Source organism: Monodon monoceros, unplaced genomic scaffold (genome assembly GCF_005190385.1).
Source record: "Monodon monoceros isolate NGI ecotype Baffin Bay Population unplaced genomic scaffold, NGI_Narwhal_1 Super_Scaffold_16, whole genome shotgun sequence".
Lineage (NCBI taxonomy): Eukaryota > Metazoa > Chordata > Mammalia > Artiodactyla > Monodontidae > Monodon > Monodon monoceros.
Window position 1 is genome coordinate 45572781 of NW_021703772.1, and position 21326 is coordinate 45594106.

General features: G+C 36.7%; 1 protein-coding gene across 1 annotated transcript in view; it reads right to left on the reverse strand.

The window, feature by feature from the left end:
- GULP1 (GULP PTB domain containing engulfment adaptor 1) overlaps window positions 1-21326 on the reverse strand; it is a 237084-nt gene that overhangs the window by 47694 nt on the left and 168064 nt on the right. The window contains exon 4 of the mRNA XM_029226073.1: window positions 20314-20375. Coding sequence (XP_029081906.1) covers window positions 20314-20375 — 62 coding nt within the window. The remainder of the gene's footprint in view (window positions 1-20313; window positions 20376-21326) is intronic.

Here is a 21326-nt window from a genome sequence, read left to right on the forward strand (position 1 = left end):
GGGGGGGAGGTGAGGTAGATTCAGACATTTTTCTCAACAGAGAATGACAGAAGACTGTGCAGCGGGGACTAATGTTCTGGGGGAAAGAAAAATCTAAGGTGATAGGCAGACATCCTCAAATGTGAAACACCTCACAAAATACTGAAGTTATGAAGCCTCTTGAAAAACTTTGAAGAGGAAAACCAAAATCAAATACAGATCTGAGGAATAAAGAAGAAATGGTAAATAGAGTGTAGGTGATCTGAATCCATTTTAATAAGTAAGATTAAACTACTAGGGGGATTATTGTTTGTAAATTATAATTTACAAAATGTAAATGTTGCAAATCCTGGCAAGTAAAAGTGAAATAAGCACCAGAAACTGAGGAGTGGAGCATGTGAGAGGGAGGAAATGAAGTAGGCTGTCCACCTCATCATTCATATGTACACACTGTCAAAAACTGAAATGCGCTGTTAAGGAAAAACATAAGGATGCCAAACACTTAATGACTTTCATAATCGTCTTCCTTTAACCCTAGAGCAATCTTTTAGGAACTAATATCCCTTTTGGCAAAGATATATGTATCTGAAATTTAGCAACTCCTTTGATTGGCTTCGATTTTGTTTTTCTTCTGTTAAATTCAAGTAAAGTTCAATGCTTTTTATTGTAAAATAGCATGCATGTTAATACTTCTTTCTCATACACTTAATTCTTCATATCTATTCATTCCTAGCCTTAATCTCCTTAATTATTTAACTATTTGCAGTTTAATGTTACAATTCTACTGTTTAATGGGGGATATTAATAGTCCCGATCTGATTGGGCATTTGTGAAGATTAAATGAGATAATAGATGTAAAATGTTTAAAAAGTTATTGGTATAGAGTTGTCTATATACTGTTGAATGTCTTTTTTTAAATCTATATATCTATAGATTTAATTTGTTAAATTTAACAAATTAAATTTGTTAAATTTAATTTGTTAAATCTATAGATATATAGATTTGTATTTGTTCAGAGAGAGATGCCTAGATTTCTGTTAACCAAAAGTTAATACTGGGTTATTTCTGCCTGGTAGGATTTGGAGCAATGCGTTTTGGTGTCTACACTTCTGTGCTTTTCTGTAGAGCTTAAATTTTAATAACTAGCATATGTTTACAAAATAACAAAGTTATTCTTAGAAAATAATACAGTGCAAACCTATAACATGAACAACTGCCTTTTCCATGCTTTATCCTGTGTTCTCTGCACTTTGAGATATATCTTTTCTCAGACTCTGGTTGCATAAATTACATCAGATCTTTAGCTCTCCAATGGCCTTTCTTCTTACTGCTTTGCTATCACAACTATGCAAGTTACGGAGAAAGGAGGTGCCTTGATACTACCTGATATAAAGACTAACATTGGACTCTTACTTTTTTGAATACGGTTTTTAAAGGTTCAGAAAAAGGAACTGCTTAGTTCTGGCAGGAAGGAAAAAGAAAAGATGATACACACTTTCTTGGAAACTGAAGAAATAGGCACACAACAGGAGACCATTCTTAAATGTAAAAGTATGCAGAACTGCTCTGGGGATGAAGTTTCCCATAGTTCATAAAATTAGAAGAAAGACAAAAATGACCTTAGTTTGATTTAAAATACATGTATTTATGTACATATTTCTTAAGGAATGAAAGATTACTTCATCCAAATGTCTTTTAAAATGTAAGAATACAATGAGCAGGCATCTTGGTTTGTAATCAGAAGAGATTCTGTCTCTGAAATGACCTGACTACTTTCCTTATCTCACATCACTCAAATCAGATGACAAAGAGAAAACTCTGGAGGCAACTTTCTTCCACCTAATAGCTTTCTAATCAATATCTGAAATGCAGCCATATATTCATTGACAATGATGATTCAATGTTTAAATCTAAATAACTTTCAAAACCTTGGTGTTTCCTGCTGTATTTTACATCCTACAATAATCCCTTTCCCTTCCTCCCCATTTCTCATTTCTCTTGGATCCTTTGCTCAAACAATGCTCATCTCTTTGCTAATTTTCATATATTTAACATACACTTATTTTAGTTACTCATTGAAACCACTACTGAAATGATCTTGATGAAAACATTAATTTTTTTTTACCTTTTTCAAACACTTTTCCCCCCAAACTACAATATCTCCTACTTGTCCTTTCTGCACAGATCCCTGAGTTTCACATTCCAGGCTTCAAAATGCTACTGCTTGACCCTTTTGAGACCAAATCAGACTTTTCCTTTTACACATTGTTTGGCTATGAACAAGCTTTCTTGTTATTTCCTATATTGTCAAACATAACCATGTAGAAATATGAAATAAATAATAAATGTATCCAATATTCAGAAGATTCCCATTTATAACTAGGTGACCTCAGGTTGAAGAAGCGTTTAAAGATGGATAACATCAGAGGCAATTTTATCCAGGGATTATATTAATAGAAATATCATTAAGCAAAGCAGAATAAGGGAAATAAAATGCTTCACAAAAGCTTAGACTTTGTGGCCCCTCTGTTAGGGAGGCATATATAGAGACTTTGATCTGCTTAGCTTACATATTTGCCAAACTCCTGTTTGGTTTTAAATGATGTCCAAGGGATCAATTAACAGACAGGCCCCATAAAGGAACCTATTTCACATATAATATATAAAATAGGCAGACATGTATACATATTCTACTTTATCTCTGGGTTCATTCATGTGCCTGCTAAGTAGTTTATCTCTTTAAAATTGGGAATAGCATAGTACAATGGAAAGAAAAATGGATGTTGAATAGCAGACTTGGTTTCTAGACCTAATTTTGCTATCTTGTTATGTAAGCTTTTAGCAAATCACTTAACTTCTCTGGGCTTCAGTTTACTTTATCAAGAAAATGATAGAGCTGGAATAGATGATTCCTGAAGTCCTTTTCAACACTAAAAGTCTTTCAACCTGTAACACATGTAATGTTTTTTTTTTAAAGGCACTGAAGTCCATAGTGAAATGTAAGGAATAATTAACATTGAGTTTTTAGTTTCTATTCAGTAACTTCTAACAGCCATATTACATTTTTTTTAGAGCTTTCTCTGGCAGAATAATAGTTTACAATGATGATGACCTTCAATATTATGTTTAATAATTATTAAATGTCTACTAGACTTATTGTGGTGATCATTTCACAATAATATGAATATCGAATCTTTATGTTGTACAGTTGAAACTAAAATAATGTTGTATGTCAATTATACCTCAGTAAAATATAACAATAATAAAAAATAAAAATTGAAAATAAATAACTATTTCAGTTACCTGGGAAAACTTAGGGGTGGGGGACTAAGCATCTTATTTAAAATAGGCATGTGATTTTTAAAAATTAAATTAATTTTATAAACATCTCAAGAATTGAGAAGTGAGGTAACGTTCAGTGTTTATTGTTATTTCTCTTTTTCCATTTATTCTTGTATTTTATAAGCACAAACCAACCATAAAGTCATAATTCAACAAACTTCCAGTTGTTACTATATTCTCCTTATTTGTTTTCACATTGTTTAGCATGAAAAACACTTATAACTTCCCACTCTAAAGAAGGCAATGGAAAAATAATATACTATAGCTTTCTAATTTCCTTTTAAGTATATGTCAACGTTGCTGTGGCACATAAAGGGACATTTCCAAATGGTTACAGATGCCGAATTATTATCAATAAATATGATGGTATATACCACTTTTAATTGAAGGAAATGACAGTTAATGTTCAATTTATATGCTCATTTGACAAATTTTAAGATGTTTGGAATGAATATAAGTTGCACATATTAGAATTATTGAGAGCCAATTCTAAAATCTAAGAAAACTTTTTTAAAGGTTCTACATAAAATTGATTTTTGAAGTAGTTTTTACACTTTGAGATTAACTAGACACTTATTTTTGAACAAATAAAATTAGTTACATGAAATGCAGTTGACTTCATGTTTTCTACTTCCTCCCTGGTATCTACAACCAGCAAAACTGGCAAATGCTTATGTTTCTTGCTATTACAAAGCTGCTCTAAAGAATCTCATGAATTTGGAATTCCAAGCTATTTTGGATGTTTCAGCAATGCATCTCATTGATTACAAAGATGTATCTTTTGCCCAACTTTTAATGATTCCACAGGGTTCAATTTGAACATGTTTTCTTTCGTGATTTCATTTTTTTTTTTTTTTGGCATGTCTATAGATATTTATTTCTCGGATTCAAATTTTCTTCTAAGTCATAAACCAATATTAACATTTTGTTGAAGGGTAATTCAGAAGCATTAGTAAAATGATTTACTTATATTAAAGCCTTCCTTTACCATGATTCATTAGGCCACATAATGTAACTTTCTCTCTTCATTAACTTCTTACTTGTAAAACTGCATAACAGTTTTAAAAGGTTTACGTGGACTTCCTTATTATATTTCTGTATTTGATTTTAAGACCAAGATGATCTTTACATTAACATCTTGCTCCAGAATGCAGTTGTTGAAAACTCAGAGTAATAGGAAAGTATGATTATAATGATATTTTTCTTTAGCTATCAAAGCCTTCTCTTGTATCTTAACTTAACAAGGTCAGAGCATTGAGTGCCCTGCCATGCTTGCAGGAAAAGTCATTCCTTCCTCAATTGAAACTCTCAGGCTGGCCACTAGAGATACCCTGGCTGTTTCTGATGTAAATTTTTTGAAAAGGGACATGATATCTGACATGTATTCTAAGAACTTGGCTCTCTGTTTTTCAGATAATAGTGCAAAGGCTAAATTATTCTCAAGAGATAATAACAACCAGTCAAACTCCAGAGTTGACAGAACATATTTTTATAATAAAGATATTAATATTAATAAGTTTTGATATATAAGACACTGATCTAAGGTTTTTTTAAATATATTAACTCATTTAAACCTCATAATAATACAGTAGGGTAGGTACAATTATTAATCTCATTTTACAAAGGAGAATACTAAGGGACAGAAAAGTTATATAATTCAGATGTTAGTTGGGAGAGCTGACATTTGAACCCAGGTAATCTGACTGAGAAGTGGATGCTCCAATCACTGCTATCAGAGTTTAAATTCTGATAGCATCAGTGGAGTTGTTGGACTGCATCTGAGCATACCACATGTTGAGATTCTAATTTCCCTACATCAATGACTATTGCATAGGTTTAGCTAGAAGTTTCAAACTTAAGTGGCTTAATATGTGTATTTCAACTACCTCAGGGCTACAATACTCAGGTTGTAACCACATATTTGAGGTTGCATCTTTTTTGTTTGTTTGTTTTTGTTGTTTTTACTAAGCCAAATAAGAGGTTTTTTTTTTTACAATGTTGAGGAAGATTAGGCTGTGAAGATTGAGAAAGCCTCGTTAGGAACCACAGAACTCACTGAGTAAGGAAGATCTTGAGGGTCACAGCTCAGCCCAGCCTTCTCTTTTTTTTTTTTTTTTTTTTTTTTTTTTTGCGGTACGCGGGCCTCTCACTGTTGTGGCCTCTCCTGTTGTGGAGCACAGGCTCCGGACGTGCCGGCTCAGCGGCCATGGCTCACGGGCCCAGCCGCTCCGCAGCATGTGGGATTTTCCCGGACTGGGGCACGAACCCGTGTCCCCTGCATTGGCAGGCGGACTCTCAACCACTGCGCCACCAGGGAAGCCCCCCAGCCTTCTCTCTTATCAACCACACACAGTGGCAAACAATGCATGTTTCATATATGAAACTCTGATACCTCTAGAAATCACTGAAATATGACAATCTTTCTTTTTAAACCTCCCTCTGACCTCCATATTCATCATCTACCTAGTTTTCTTCCAAAATTCTTTGTTTCATGTGCCTGCTCTCTCTCCCCAGGAAAGTCATAAGTTTTTAAGGTCAAGGTCCACATTCCTATTTGTTTTGGATTCACTCACTTTTAGAACTTGTAACACAAAAAATAAATACATCAGCCTTTTGGGGGATAGTTATACATTTTAGAATAAAACATTTAATGAATACATGTTTTTTTATTTTATTAATTACATCACAATTCTTCATCAGGGAAATGACTATCTCATGCCAACAAAATAATAAGTTCATTACAAGTTTTTCAATATTTCACCTTTATAGAAAAGACAGTTCAGCAGTCTCATCAAAAGTTGGGAGGAGGGCTTCCCTGGTGGCGCAGTGGTTGAGAATCCGTCTGCCAATGCAGGGGACACGGGTTCAAGCCCTGGTCCAAGAAGATCCCACATGCCGCAAAGCAACTAAGCCGTTGCACCACAACTACTGAGCCTGTGCTCTAGAGCCCGTGAGTCACAACTACTGAGCCTGCGTGCTGCGACTACTGAAGCCCATGCGCCTAGAGCCCGTGCTCTGCAACAAGAGAAGCCACTGCAATGAGAAGCCCGCACACTGCAACGAAGAGTAGCCCCGGCTCATCGCAACTAGAGAAAGCCCACGTGTAGCAACAAAGACCCAACACAGCCAAAAATAAATAAATAAAATAAATAAATTTATTAAAAAAAAAAAAAGTTGGGAGGAATGAAAAATACTACAGTCTTCCTTAAGGGTGATCAAAAATTACCTTTATGCTTTAATGCTCTAATTATAGCATCAATAGATAGCTAATACAAAATCCACCCATAGAGCCTATCAGCATCATCTTCAAAATATACTCAGATGCCCACTACCTTCTCCTTCAGCTCCTACTCAGCTTCAAGCCACAGTCGCTCTCCTTGCTTGGACCCTCACGCTGGACTTTTGATGTGTGTTCACCTTTGCCTCTCACAGCTGATTCCTGTTAAAAACTCGTTTCACTTCTTGACACTCTTTCTCTCAAAACTCTCTAAATTGAGGGTTTCTCAAATTTTACAGTGGCCTATGTTGGAGAGGGGGAAATTTTCCCTCTACCCCTCTGGGACAATAATCAAATTAATGCAAGACAGATAAACAGGAGAAAAAGCAACAAATTTTAATTCATGCACAAGAGGTCTCGTAAAAATAGGACCTAGGAAGTGTTCAAGGCAGGCAGCTTTTATACTTTTTAGACAAAGAAACAGTAAATTTGTGAGGAATTGACAGGACAAAGAAACTTGGGTTTGGGATGCTCAACTAGTGAAGAATCTAAATAGAATTTGGGCTTGGGGTAGTACACTAAAGAAGTAACGAGGTTTGTTTCTGTAGGCTCCTAATCTAAATCCCCTATCTCTGGCAATAGGATGTCCTTCTATCTCCAGATGCAGGGAGTGCCACCTTTCACACGAGAGATTTATTTACTGCTTTCAGGGAGACAGAAAGAAGTGTTAGAGTGTCCCTCTTGTGTTGGCGATTTCTTAAGTAACTTTAATTCAAATTAATCAATATGCCATTGTGGCATATTTAGGGGTGGCCCGCCCTGAGCCCCAGCACCTAAAAGGCCCTACAAGAACTATAGGACATCCCCTGCCCCACCTGCTCTACTGCACGTGTGCCTTTTGGATTGTACTTACTCCTACTTCCCTGAAATCCACTGCATTCCAGCCATCCCGGCCCCTGGCTAGTCCTTGGCTAGGCAAACATGGTCCCACCTTGCCCATGACAGCCGATCTGGAATATTCGTCTCCCAACGCACCCACACGCCTCACTCCCTCACTTCCCTTAGGCCTCCGCCTGCCTCAGACCTTCCCTGACCACTTCATGTAACATAGCACCCTCTTTCCCACCTTTCCCGATCCCTGACATTCTGCTTTCCTTTTCTACATACAATTATTACAGCCTGGAATACTGTATTAATAAATAAAATACTGTGTTAATCCTACATCATCTATACTAATAAAAATATACTATATGATACATACTATACTATATAAATAACACTAATACTGTATTAATAAAAATATGCACATTGTTTTCTTATTGGGTGTCTCTCAAAAAAGTCTTATTATTTTGCTTATTATATGTAAGTCCTAGGAGGGTGGGAGTTTATCTATTTGGTTCACTAATCAATTCTTATTGTCTCAGTCAAGGCCTGGCATAAATTAGGAGCTCAATTCAAATGAATAAGTACATGTGTGGATGAATGAGTGCACAAATGAATCTATATTAACATTATATTTACATTTTACTATATTTTTCTATCACTCCTACCATGTTTATATGCATATTTCAGAAATCATATTAAGATGTTATATTCAATGAGGACATGTAGTTAAACTTACACGTGGATCATCTCTTCTATTAAAAATTAACTGCTCGGGCTTCCCTGGTGGCGCAGTGGTTGAGAGTCCGCCTGCTGACGCAGGGGGTGTGGGTTCGTGCCCCGGTCCGGGAAGATCCCACATGCCGCGGAGCGTATGGGCCCGTGAGCCATGGCCGCTGAGCCTGCGTGTCCAGAGCCTGTGCTCCGTAGCGGGAGAGGCCACAACAGTGAGAGGCCCGCATACCGCAAAAAAAAAAAAAAAAAAATTAACTGCTCTTTTAAGAAACTCCCCTCTATTATTATTTTACAATTTAAATTAGTTAAAGCTGGTAAAGTTTTGAGTACTACTTAAAGGCAGGTTACTGTTTAAATGCAGTGGCTTTCAGACTCTTATGACTATGAACCACGATTTTATGGAATAAATTGATGTTTACCATATGCATTCTGAATATTTCTTTTTCTTTTCTGTCCTACTTCATCTTTAAATACATGTCTTCCATGACCCACCGCATTGATTTTATAACCCAATTTCTTTCAGGAAGCATAATCTGCAGTTTGAAAAACATCACTATAGGGTACATAGGAATATATGTAGAATTCCCAATGAACTAGTATTAATGCTGTCACTGCTCATTAAAAAACAAAAACAAAACAACTAATGAAACCTACATAGAAAAATACTTTTGAAACCAACTACTATTTTATATCTATATATGATCTGAAATAGGAACACTATGAATATTAAATGTGAATTTTTGAAATAGAATATTATATAAAATGAAAGAATGTGGAACTAAAATATGTTCTTAAAAAAGAAACTAAACGAATTAGAACATGAAAGCAGAAAACTATCATTTTAAAACTTAATACATTTAAATGTAAATGTTATTACATATTTCCCCAGGAAGAATTGTAATTCTTAAACAGCTCTGTTAAATTTATCAGATTATGGGCTTCCCTGGTGGCGCAGTGGTTGAGGGTCCGCCTGTCGATGCAGGGGACACGGGTTCGTGCCCCGGTCCGGGAGGATCCCACATGCCATGGAGCGGCTGGGCCCGTGAGCCATGGCCGCTGAGCCTGCGCATCCGGAGCCTGTGCTCCGCAACGGGAGAGGCCACAACGGTGAGAGGCCCGCGTACCGCAAAAGAGAAGAAAAAAAAAAAATTATCAGATTAATTTGTAACCAGTGGTTGCCAAAAGTGAATGAAGTGATAGGAATCTTTTAGTGATATGATCATTCTCCCTTTTAGACAGGATGAGGATAGATTTTTCTTTTCCCCATATACAAATTATTCCTCTGTTGCATCAATTCTCTCACTGGAATATTTAGCACATCTTTATTTTCCACAATATGTTTATCAACTACACTATATAAACACAGAAACACACACTTTTACCATTAAAATAACTTCCTAAGAAGTTTAATGTCATCCTACCTCTCTTGATCCAAATCAACTTTCACATCACTATAGATTTATCTTCCTAACATCCTATTTGATTAGTTTACTACACAAACTGCTTATCCTGCCTTTCAAAGCCTTCCCAACTTATCTTTTTAGCCTTGTCTATCATTAGTACTTCTGATGGTCAGTGTTATGTGACAACTTCGCCAGGTTATACTATCCAGTTATTCAATCAAATACTAAGCTAGGTGTTGCCATGAAGTTATTTTGCAGATATGATTAACATCTATAATCACTGACTTTATGTAAAGGAGCTTATTCTGAATAATCTGGCTGGGCTAGATACAATCAATGTAAAGGCCTTAACAGAAATGAGACAGGCCTGCTATGTTCCTGAAGAAGAAGAAATTCCACCTGCAGTCAGCTCCTACCCAGGAGTTTTCAGCCTGCCCTTCCTAATGGCCTGCCATATGGATTTCAGACTTGTCTGGCCAGCCAACCCCCCCGCAAATTGTGTAACCCATTCCCTGAAGTAGGGGGTAGGGGGTTGTACATCCTACTAGTTGTGTTTCTTAGATGGAACCTCAACTGATAAAGTACTTTACCATCATTAGTACTTTATGCCCAGCCCAACTCTTGCCATTTTGTTTGTGCCTTAGGCCTTCTTGACAGAGCTCATCCTCCTTCAGACATCTCAGCTTGAAATGGTCATTCCACTCCTATTTTGACCCTTGGAAACCCTACCTCACTCCCACTTACATAAAACAGGAATGACTCACCATTCTTTGAATCTCCATAGCTTTCTATTAAGTGTCACTTGAATGGCAAAAAACAAGATCTGCCTTTTTATGTTAGTTATTTTTGAAGAATATTTCCCTATGACAATAAGCTCCATAAGAATATATAGGCCATTAGTCATACAGCTCTGAAACTTCAACATTCAATCAATGGTGCCTTATACATAACAGTCATTTAATGAATTAATTTATAATCAAGTGTTATTACATACGTAAAAAGAAGAAAATCTTTGAAGTCAGATAGACTTCAGTTTTTTTAGCCTGGCTCTGTCTTATTAGCTTTGTGAAAATAGTCATATTATTTAATCTTTCAGCCTTACTTTTCTCTTATGTAAAGTGGTGATAACATTAATAATCACAATATTGCTTCATAGAAATACTAAATCAAGTAAAAACACACCAGCACAGTGCCTGGTATATATTGGGACTCAATGAAATGTAACTATTTTGTAATTACCTTGGAAAAGTTATTACACACTAATTCATAAAATACATATATATTGAACAACTACTGTGAGACAGGCACTTTGGTAAGGACTGTGAAAAATAAAAAATATAAATTAATGATTGCTAACATTTATGAGTAGTTGTTTTATTCCAGATACTATTCTAACTCTTCATGGAACACCTTTATAACAACACTAATGAGAAATTACTATTAACCCTATTTACAGATGAATAACCATAGACACAGAAAGGTTAAGTAATTTTCCCAAAGACCACAGCTAGTAAGTGTTGGAGTCAGGATATAAACCAAGGCAATCTAGGTCTAGATTCTGGGTTTTTTTTGTTTTCTTTTTTCTGTTTCCCCAAGGTACTTCTGTGGACATGGATTTAGTTTTCAAGTGGCATTTACTCTACTAAGAGATGAGAAATTTTTCAAAAATAACTACTAAGCAATCAATTTTAAAAGTGCCACAAAGAAGGGAATTCAGAAAAAAATAACATTCTTCAAATATTTTTAATGCTACTTGGTACATATGATATCACTCAGGAGGCCAGATGAGAATGAACAAAACCAACCTGCTCTTCCACATTTGACTGACCCCAGACTGGAAGATATTTCTGTGCCCTCTACTTTGTCAGGGATGTCTTAGAGTTGTTATGGACCTGTGAATTAGCACAGGCAACTTTTCCATGTAGACAAGCAGATCTCCATTGTCACATTAATCCAAAGAGTTAAAGGCAGTTTTAATTATAGTATAATCTTTCAATCCTTTATAAACCAGTTTTTCAAAATGAGGCACTTCAGTCATTTATAAAAGTGAATAATCTCTGATGGTTTCACTTGAAGGATATAATTCTACTATGATTGATAACATAAAAAAACTGAGCATGGGCTTTAAAATAATAGTGATTTTCTAGATTAAATTTGTTTCTATGAAGATCTTATGTAGTGTATCAATACCTAACATGAGGAATATCTGTGGAAGAGACGGGTAATATTAACATGCTTTTTTCTCATTCCTTTAAGTAAACTTTTCATGCTAATTCATGGCAATCAATCCTCATGTTAACTTTACAGGGAAATTCATGAGCATTGTAGTGGTTTCAAGTAGGTTAGTTTTACACAGAAGACATTTTTGAGCATTTTCTTTGCTGCACAGTCAGCCAGAAGACATACAGTTGCTGCACTCTACAAAGCTCACTGCTGAGTAACCCTCTGGAAGAACTTCTTCTAGATGGCCTTTTAAATGCTGCTTCCTGCTGATTCAGACTCAGACCAGTGCTGTAGAGGTTTCCTATTAAACGCTATCGGCTCTCAGTTCAACAACTTTTTAGAAAATTTTTCCTGAAATAATTCCTCATAACTAATCTCTTTATATCCCACTAATCCACTGTTCTCTTATAAAAATAATTTTATCATTTTCTATTTTCCCCCATGCCATCTCCAAAGGTCAGTTGCTTAAGTCTGGCCCACTCCCTTATTCCCAAACCCAGCTCTTTAATTCACATCTGTCTCTTCCAAATTTAAACAGATTTCTCTGAAATCTACTTCACAGTTTAGTGCTCATAAATTATAAAAATAACACCTTCCTTTAAAGACCCTTTTGTAAATGGCATTCATTCCTTTGTCCAGTTTTCCAACAACAGCAATGAATCAAATCTTTGAAGACATGGAGTATGGATGTTTCTATACTCCAAATAGACATGGATTGTTTCTATTTCTCTATTAAAATGCGGCACTTGAACAAAAGATTCATTAAAAATATGCACTTTTTCTGCGTTTTCTTAATAGTTTAAGTTTTGTTTGTCTCCTTTTTTTGGGTGATAATTACATTCATTAAAATTGCAGCTCATTACCAGACTAGTTTTTATATTTGTCTGTGTAATGCAACACTAAGTATTTTTAAAGGAAACTAATTTGTTGGTTGTTTTATTTCTTATAGGCTACAATACTGCAATAATTTTAACAATAGCCAAAATCATTTGAAGAAACTACATTCATGATTTAAACAGAAATTGTAAAGGATAGTCTTTTATAAAATAGAATACTTATTTAGAAAGAAAAATAACTTCCCATATTATATATACAAAATTATTTTATTTATGCAAAATTTTTCAGGGATCATTTACTAAGAAATGCCAAAGCATAAGCAATCTTTATAAGATCAACCATAACTTAGCAATAATAAGGGGACCTTCAAGATGGCAGAGGACTAAGACATAGAGATGACCTTCCTCCCCACAAATACATCAAAAATACATCTATAGGTGGACCAGCTCCTACAGAACACCTACTGAACACTGGCAGAAGACCTCAGACTTCCCAAAGGGCAAGAAACTCCCCACTAACTGGCTATGGCAAAAGAAGAAAGAAAAAACAAAGACAAAAGAATAGGGACGGGACCTGCACCTCTGGGAGGGAGCTATGAAGGAGGAAAAGTTTCCACACACTAGAAAGCCCCTTCACTGGCAGGGACGGGGGTTGGCAGGGGGGCGCGGGAAGCTTCGGAATCATGGAGTAGAGGGCAGCAACAGGGGTGCAGAGGGCAAAGTGGAGAGATTCCCGCACAGAGGATGGGTGCTGACCGGCACTCACCAGCCCGAGATGCTTGTCTGCTCACCCGCCGGGGCGGGCGGGGGCTGGGAGCTGAGGCTCCGGCTTCAGAGGTCAGATCCCAGGGAGAGGACTGGGGTTGGCTGTGAGAACAGAGCCTGAAGGGGGCTAGTGCGCCACAGCTAGCCGGGAGGGAGTCCAGGAAAAAGTCTGGACATGGCTAAAAGGAAAGAGACGATTGTTTCGGGGTGCGCGAGGAGAGGGGATTCAGAGCACCGCCTAAATGAGCTCCAGAGACAGGCGCGAGCCGCGGCTATCAGCTCAGACACCAGAGACGGGCATGAAACTAACGCTGCTGCTGCAGCCACCAAGAATCCTGTGTGCAAGTACAGGTCACTATCCACACACACCCCCGACCCAGGAGCCTGTGGAGCCCGCCACTGCCAGGGTCCCATGATCCACGGACAACTTCCCAGGGAGAACACACGGCATGCCTCAGGCTGTTGCAATGTCACGTTGGCCTCTGCTGCCACAGGCTTGCCCTGCATTCCAATTATAACTACAATATCTCTCCCTCCCCCCACCCCCCCACCGCATGAGTGAGCAAGAGCTCCCTAGTCAGCCGCTGCTTTAACCTCTTCCTGTCTGGGTGGGAACAGACGCCTGAGGGCGACCTACACGCAGAGGTGGGGCCAAAACCAAAGCTGAGCCCCAGGAGCTGTGTGAACAAAGAAGAGAAAGGGAAATTTCTCCCAGCAGCCTCAGGAGCAGTGGATTAAATCCCCACAATCAACTGGATGTACGCTGCATCTGTGGAATACCTGAATAGACAACGAATCATCCCAAAATCAAGGCGGTGGACTTTGGGAGCAACTGTAGACAGGTTTGTTGTCTGCAACTGACTTGTTTCTGATTTTTATGTTAATCTTAGTATAGTTTTAGTGCTTATTATCATCAGTGGATTTGTTTATTAGTTTGGTTGCTCTCTTCTTTTTTTTTAAATTATAATTATTACTTTCCTAAATTAATAACTTTTCTTTTAATAATTAAAAAAATTATTTATTTATTTATTTATTTATTTTTTCTCCCTTTTCTTCTGAGCCGAATGGCTGACAGGGTCTTGGTGCTCTGGCCTGGGGTCAGGCCTGAGCCTCTTAGGTTGGAGAGCTGAGTTCAGGACATTGAACCACCACAGACCTCCTGGCCCCATGTAATATCAATTGGTGATAGGTCTCCCAGACATTTCCATGTCAACACTAAGACCCAGCTCCACACAACGGCCAGCAAGCTCCACTGTTGGACGCCCCACGCCAAAAACTAGCAAGACAGGAACACAACCCCACCCATTAGCAGAGAGGCTGCCTAAAATCATAATAAGTTCACAGACACCCCAAAACACAACACCAGACACAGCTCTGCCCATCGGAAAGACAAGATCCAGCCTCACCCACCAGAATACAGGCACCAGTCCCCTCCACCAGGAAGCCTACACAAGCCACTGAACCAACCTGACCCACTGGGAGCAGACACCAAAAACAATAGGAACTATGAACCTAAAGCCTACAAAAAGGAGACCCCAAACAAGAAGAGAAGACAGAGAAATACAGCAGATGAAGAAGCAAGGAAAAAACCCACCAGACCAAACAAATGAAGAGGAAATAGGCAGTCTAACTGAAAAAGAATTCAAAGTAATGACAGTAAAGGTGATCCAAAATCATGGAACTAGAACGGAGAAAATACAAGAAACATTTAACAAGGACCTATATGAACTAAAGGGCAAAAAAACAATGATGAACAACACAATAAGTGAAATTAAAACTTCTCCAGAAGGAATCAATAGCAGAATAACTGAGGCACAAGAATGGATAAGTGACCTGGAAGATAAAATACTGGAAATAACTACTGCAGAGCAGAATAAAGAAAAAAGAATGAAAAGAATTGAGGACAGTCTCAGAGACATCTGGGACAACATTAAACACACCAACATTCGAATTATAGGGGTCTCAGAGAAGAAGAGAGAAAGCAAGGGACTGAGAAAATATTTGAAGAGATTACAGTTGAAAACTTCCCTAAAATGGGAAAGGAAATAATCAGCCAAGTCCAGGAAGTGCAGAGAGTCTCATACAGGATAAATCCAAGGAGAAACATGCCAAGACACATATTAATCAAACTGTCAAAAATTAAATACTAAGAAAAAAATTAAAAGCAGCAAGGGAAAAGCAACAAATAACATACAAGGGAATCCCCATAAAGTTAAGAGCTGATCTTTTAGCATTAACTCTGTAAGCCAGAAGAGGGTGGCAGGGCATATTTAAAGTGATGAAAGGCAAAAACCTACAACCAAGATTACTCTAGCCAGCAAGGATCTCATTCAGATTCGATGGAGAAATTAAAACCTTTACAGACAGCAAAAGCTAAGAGAATTCAGCACCACCAAACCAGCTTTACAACAAATGCTAAAGGAAGTTCTCTAGGCAGGAAACACAAGAGAAGGAAAAGACCTAGAATAACAAACCCAAAACAATTAAGAAAATGGTAATAGGAACATACATATCAATAATTACCTTAAATGTAAATGGATAAAATGCTCCAACCAAAAGATATAGACTGGCGGAATGGATACAAAAACAAGACCCTTATATATACGGTCTACAAGAGACCCACTTCAAACCTAGGGACACATACAGACTGAAAGTGAGGGGATGGAAAAAGATATTCCATGCAAATGGAAATCAAAAGAAAGCTGGAGTAGCAATTCTCATATCAGACAAAATGACTTCAAAATAAAGACTATTACAAGAGACCAAGACAGACACTACATAATCATCAAGGGATCAATACAAGAAGATATAACAATTGTCAATATTTATGCACCCAACATAGAAGCACCTCAATACATAAGGCAAATGCTAATAGCCATAAAAGGGGAAATCGACAGTAACACATTAATAGTAGGGGACTTTTGACACCCCACTTTCACCAATGGACTGATCAACCAAAATGAAAATAAATAAGGGAACACAGCTTTAAATGACACATTAAAAAAGATGGACTTAATTAATATTTATAGGACATTCCATCCAAAAACAACACAATACACTTTCTTCTCAAGTGCTGACAGAACATTCTCCAGCATAGATCATATCTTGGGTCACAAATCAAGCCTTGGTAAATTTAAGAAAATTGAAATCATATCAAGTATCTTCTCTGACCACAATGCTTTGAGACTAGATATCAATTACAGGAAAATAATCTGTAAAAAATACAAACACATGGAGGATAAACAATACTCTACTAAACAAGCAAGAGATCACTGAAGAAATCAAAGAGGAAATGAAAAACTACCTAGAAACAAATGACAGTGAAAACATGGTGACCCAAAACCTATGGGATGCAGCAAAACCAGTTCTAAGAAGGAAGTTTATAGCAATACAATCCTACCTCAAGAAACAAGAAACATCTCAAATAAACAACCTAACCTTACACCTAAAGCAATTAGAGAAAAAAGAACAAAAAAACCCTCAAAGTTAGCAGAAGGAAAGGAATCATAAAGATCAGATCAGAAATAAATGAAAAACAAATGAAGGAAATAATAGCAAAGATCAATAAAACTAAAAGCTGGTTCTTTGAGAAGATAAACCTAATTGATAAACCATTAGCCCGACTCATCAAGAAAAAGGGGAGAATATTCAACTCAACAGAATTAAAATGGAAAAGGAGAAGTAACAACGGACACTGAAGAAATATAAAGGATCATGAGAGATTACTACAAGCAACTATATGCAAGTAAAATAGAAAACCTGGAAGAAATGGACAAATTCTTAGAAAAGCCCAAACTTCTGAGACTGAACCAGAAAGAAACAGAAAATATAAACAGACCAATCACAAGCACTGAAACTGAGACTGTGATTAAAAATCTTCCAAGGGCTTCCCTGGTGGCACAGTGGTTGAGAGTCCGCCTGCCGATGCAGGGGACACAGGTTCATGTCCCGGTCTGGGAAGATCCCACATGCCGTGGAGCGGCTGGGCCCGTGAGCCATGGCCGCTGAGCCTGCGTGTCCGGAGTCTGTGCTCCACAACGGGAGAGGCCACAACAGTGAGAGGCCCACGTACCACCAAAAAAAAAAACCAAAAAACTCTCCCAACAAAAAAAGCCTGGGACCAGATGGCTGCACAGGCAAATTCTATCAAACATTTAGAGAAGAGCTAACACCTATCCTTCTCAAATTCTTCCAAAATATAGCAGAGGGAGGAACACTCCCAAACTCATTCTATGAGGCAACCATCACCCTGATGACAAAACCAGACAAAGATGTTACAAGAAAAGAAAACTACAGGCCAATATCACTGATGAACATAGATGCAGAAGTCCTCAACAAAATACTGGCAAACAAAATCCAACAGCACATTAAAAGGATCATACACCATGATTAAGTGAGGTTTATCCCAGGAATGCAAGGATTCTTCAATATATGGAAATCAATTTATGTGATACATCATATTAACAAATTGAAGGATAAAAACCATATGATCATCTCAATAGATGCAGAAAAAGCTTTCGACAAAATTCAACACCCATTTATGATAAAAACTCTCCAGAAAGTAGGCATAGAGGGAACTTACCTCAATATAATAAAGGCCATATATGACAAACCCACAGACAACATTGTTCTGAATGGTGAAAAACTGAAACCATTTCCTCTAAGATCAGGAACAAGACAAGATTGCCCACTCTCACCACTATTATTCAACATAGTTTTGGAAGTTTTAGACACAGCAATCAGAGAAGAAAAAGAAATTTAAAAATCTGAAAAGAAGAAGTAAAACTGTCACTGTTTGCAGATGACATGATACTGTACATAGAGAATCCTAAAGCTGCTACCAGAAAACTATTAGAGCTAATCAGTGAATTTGGCAAAGAAGCAGGATACAAACTTAATGCACAGAAATCTCTTTCATTCCAATACACTAATGATGAAAAATCTGAAAGAGAAATTAAGAAAACACTCCCATTTACCAGTGCAACAAAAATAATAAAATATCTAGGAATAAACCTACCTAAGGAGGTAAAAGACCTGTACTCAGAAAACTATAAGACACTGATTAAAGAATTAAAGATGATACAAACAGATGGAGAGATGTACCATGTTCTTGGATTGGAAGAATCAACATTGTGAAAATGACTATACTACCCAAAGCAATCTACATATTCAATGCAATCCCTATCAAACTACCACTGGCATTTTTCACAGAACTAGAACAAAAAATTTCACAATTTGTATGGAAATACAAGAGGCCCAGAATAGCCAAAGCAATCTTGATAAAGAAAGGCAGAGCTGGCGGAATCAGGCTCCCTGACTTCAGACTATACTACAAAGCTACAGTAATCAAGACAGTATGGTACTGGCACAAAAAGAGAAATATAGACCAATAGAACAGGATAGAAAGCCCAGAGATAAACCCACGCACATATGGTCACGTTATCTTTGATAAAGGGGGCAAGAATATATAATGGAGAAAAGACAGCCTCTTCAATAAGTGGTGCTGCGAAAACTGGACAGCTACATGTAAGGGATGAAATTAGCATACTTCTTAACACCATGCACAAAAATAAACTCAAAATGGATTAAAGACCTAAATGTAAGGCCAGACACTATAAAACTCTTAGAGGAAAACATAGGAAGAACACTTTATGACATAAATCACAGCAAGGTCCTTTTTGACCCACCTCCCAGAGAAACGGAAATAAAAACAAAAAGAAATAAATGGGACCTAATAACACTTAAAAGCTTTTGCACAGCAAAGGAAACCATAAACAAGACCAAAAGAAAGCCCTCAGAATGGGAGAAAATATTTGCAAATGAAGCAACTGACAAAGGATTAATCTCCAAAATATACAAGCAGCTCATGCAGCTCAATATCAAAAAAACAAATGCCCCAATCCAAAAATGGGCAAAAGACCTAAATAGACATTTCTCCAAAGAAGGTATACAGATTGCCAACAAACACATGAAAGAATGCTCAACGTCACTAATCATTAGAGAAATGCAAATCAAAACTATGAGATATCACCTCACACGCCTCCATCAAAAACGCTACAAACAATAAATGCTGGAGAGGGTGTGGAGAAAAGAGAACCCTCTTGCAGTGTTGGTGGGACTGTACATTGATACAGCCACCATGGAGAACAGTATGGAGGTTTCTTGAGAACCTAAAAATAAAACTACCATATGACCCAGCAATCCCACTAATGGGCATATACCCGAGAAAACCATAATTCAAAAAGGGTCATGTACCACAGTGTTTATTGCAGCAGTATTTACAACAGCCAGGACATGGAACCAACCTAATTGTCCATCAGCAGATGAATGGATAAAGAAGATGTGGCACGTTTATACAATGGAATATTACTCAACCATAAAATGAAATGAAATTGAGTTATTTGTAGTGAGATGGATGGACTTAGAGTCTGTCATACAGAATGAAGTAAGTCAAAAAGAGAAAAACACCATATGCTAACACATATACATGGAATCTGAAAAAAAAAAAAAAGGTTCTCATGAACCTAGGGACAGGACAGGAATAAAGATGCAGACACACAGAATCGACTTGTGGGCATGGGGAAGGGGATGGGTAAGATGGGACGAACTGAGAGAGTCGGATTGACATATATACACTACCAAATGTAAAATAGATAGCTAGTGGGAAGCAGCTGTAATGCAGAGGGAGATCAGCTGGGTGCTTTGTGACCACCTAGAGGGGTGGGATAGGGAGGGTGGGAGGCAGACGTAAGAGGGAGGGGATATGGGGATATATGTATACATATAGCTGGTTCACTTTGTTATATAGCAGAAACTAACACAACATTCTAAAGCAATTATACTCCAATAAAGATGTTAAATAAAAAAATAATATAATAGCAATAATACTATAGCAAAATAAAATTCAGTAATATCATATGAACTATATTACCTTTGCATTATAGGGAATGTAATGTTTTGATAAAGCCTCTGGCGTATGCATCCATGTTTTGTCTGCAATGAAGAATACACAGTGTTAAATTAAATCACAGGTTCTAAGGGTGTCATATTCATGCATTTGAAAGGAGTCTGATATGGATGGGAGCACTTCTAATTTGGAGATAATTTTGCTAAAATGAGAAATAATAACTAGTCAGATATATGAACAATGTAACCACAAAGTAATTATAGGATTCTTTCCTTAATATAAGTCTTTTCCTTTTAAAAGCTTTCTAATAATAAAACAATTTTGAGTTTTTAAACAATATTAAAAGAACATCAGTTGGGCTATGAGTAATTATATCAATTATGTGAATAATTATGTGTTATTTTTCTTATTTCATGTGATACTCTCATGAATAACAGGTTATTTTTCTTAATTCCCTTTTCAATAAATAGTAATCTGCTCTTTTCTCATGACTGTTACTACTCCTTAGTATTAAGAATTAACTATTTAGTAACGGGAAATTCTAACATTAAACTAACAACTGCATTTATATAAAGCTGAAATGAATCAATCTACTAAATTCATTTAAAAATTAATATGATATTAGGATAATTTTTTAGCCTCAATTTAGAGAAACATTGATTGAGGGTCCACTATAAGGAGTTTTGGATATAAATAATCTTAAATGCAGTAATTTGAAATTATTACACTATTTAAATTAGTGTAATAGAATAACAGAAATAAAAGTAACTAAAAGAAGATTGTAAAGCAATTATACTCCAGTAAAGATGTTAAAAAAAAATAGAAGATATCGAAAGTAATTTGTATTGTATATTATTGATAGAAATAGAAAATAAAATTTTCATTCAATTTTTGAATTTGATTTATATATTCCACATATCTTCCAAAAATATTTTGTGGAACATATAAGCAGGAAAAAAGCAAAACATGCTAATGTTTACACAAATCTAATTTGCTGATTTTTTACAAACTGCATTTGTCTGTAGTAAAACTTCTCA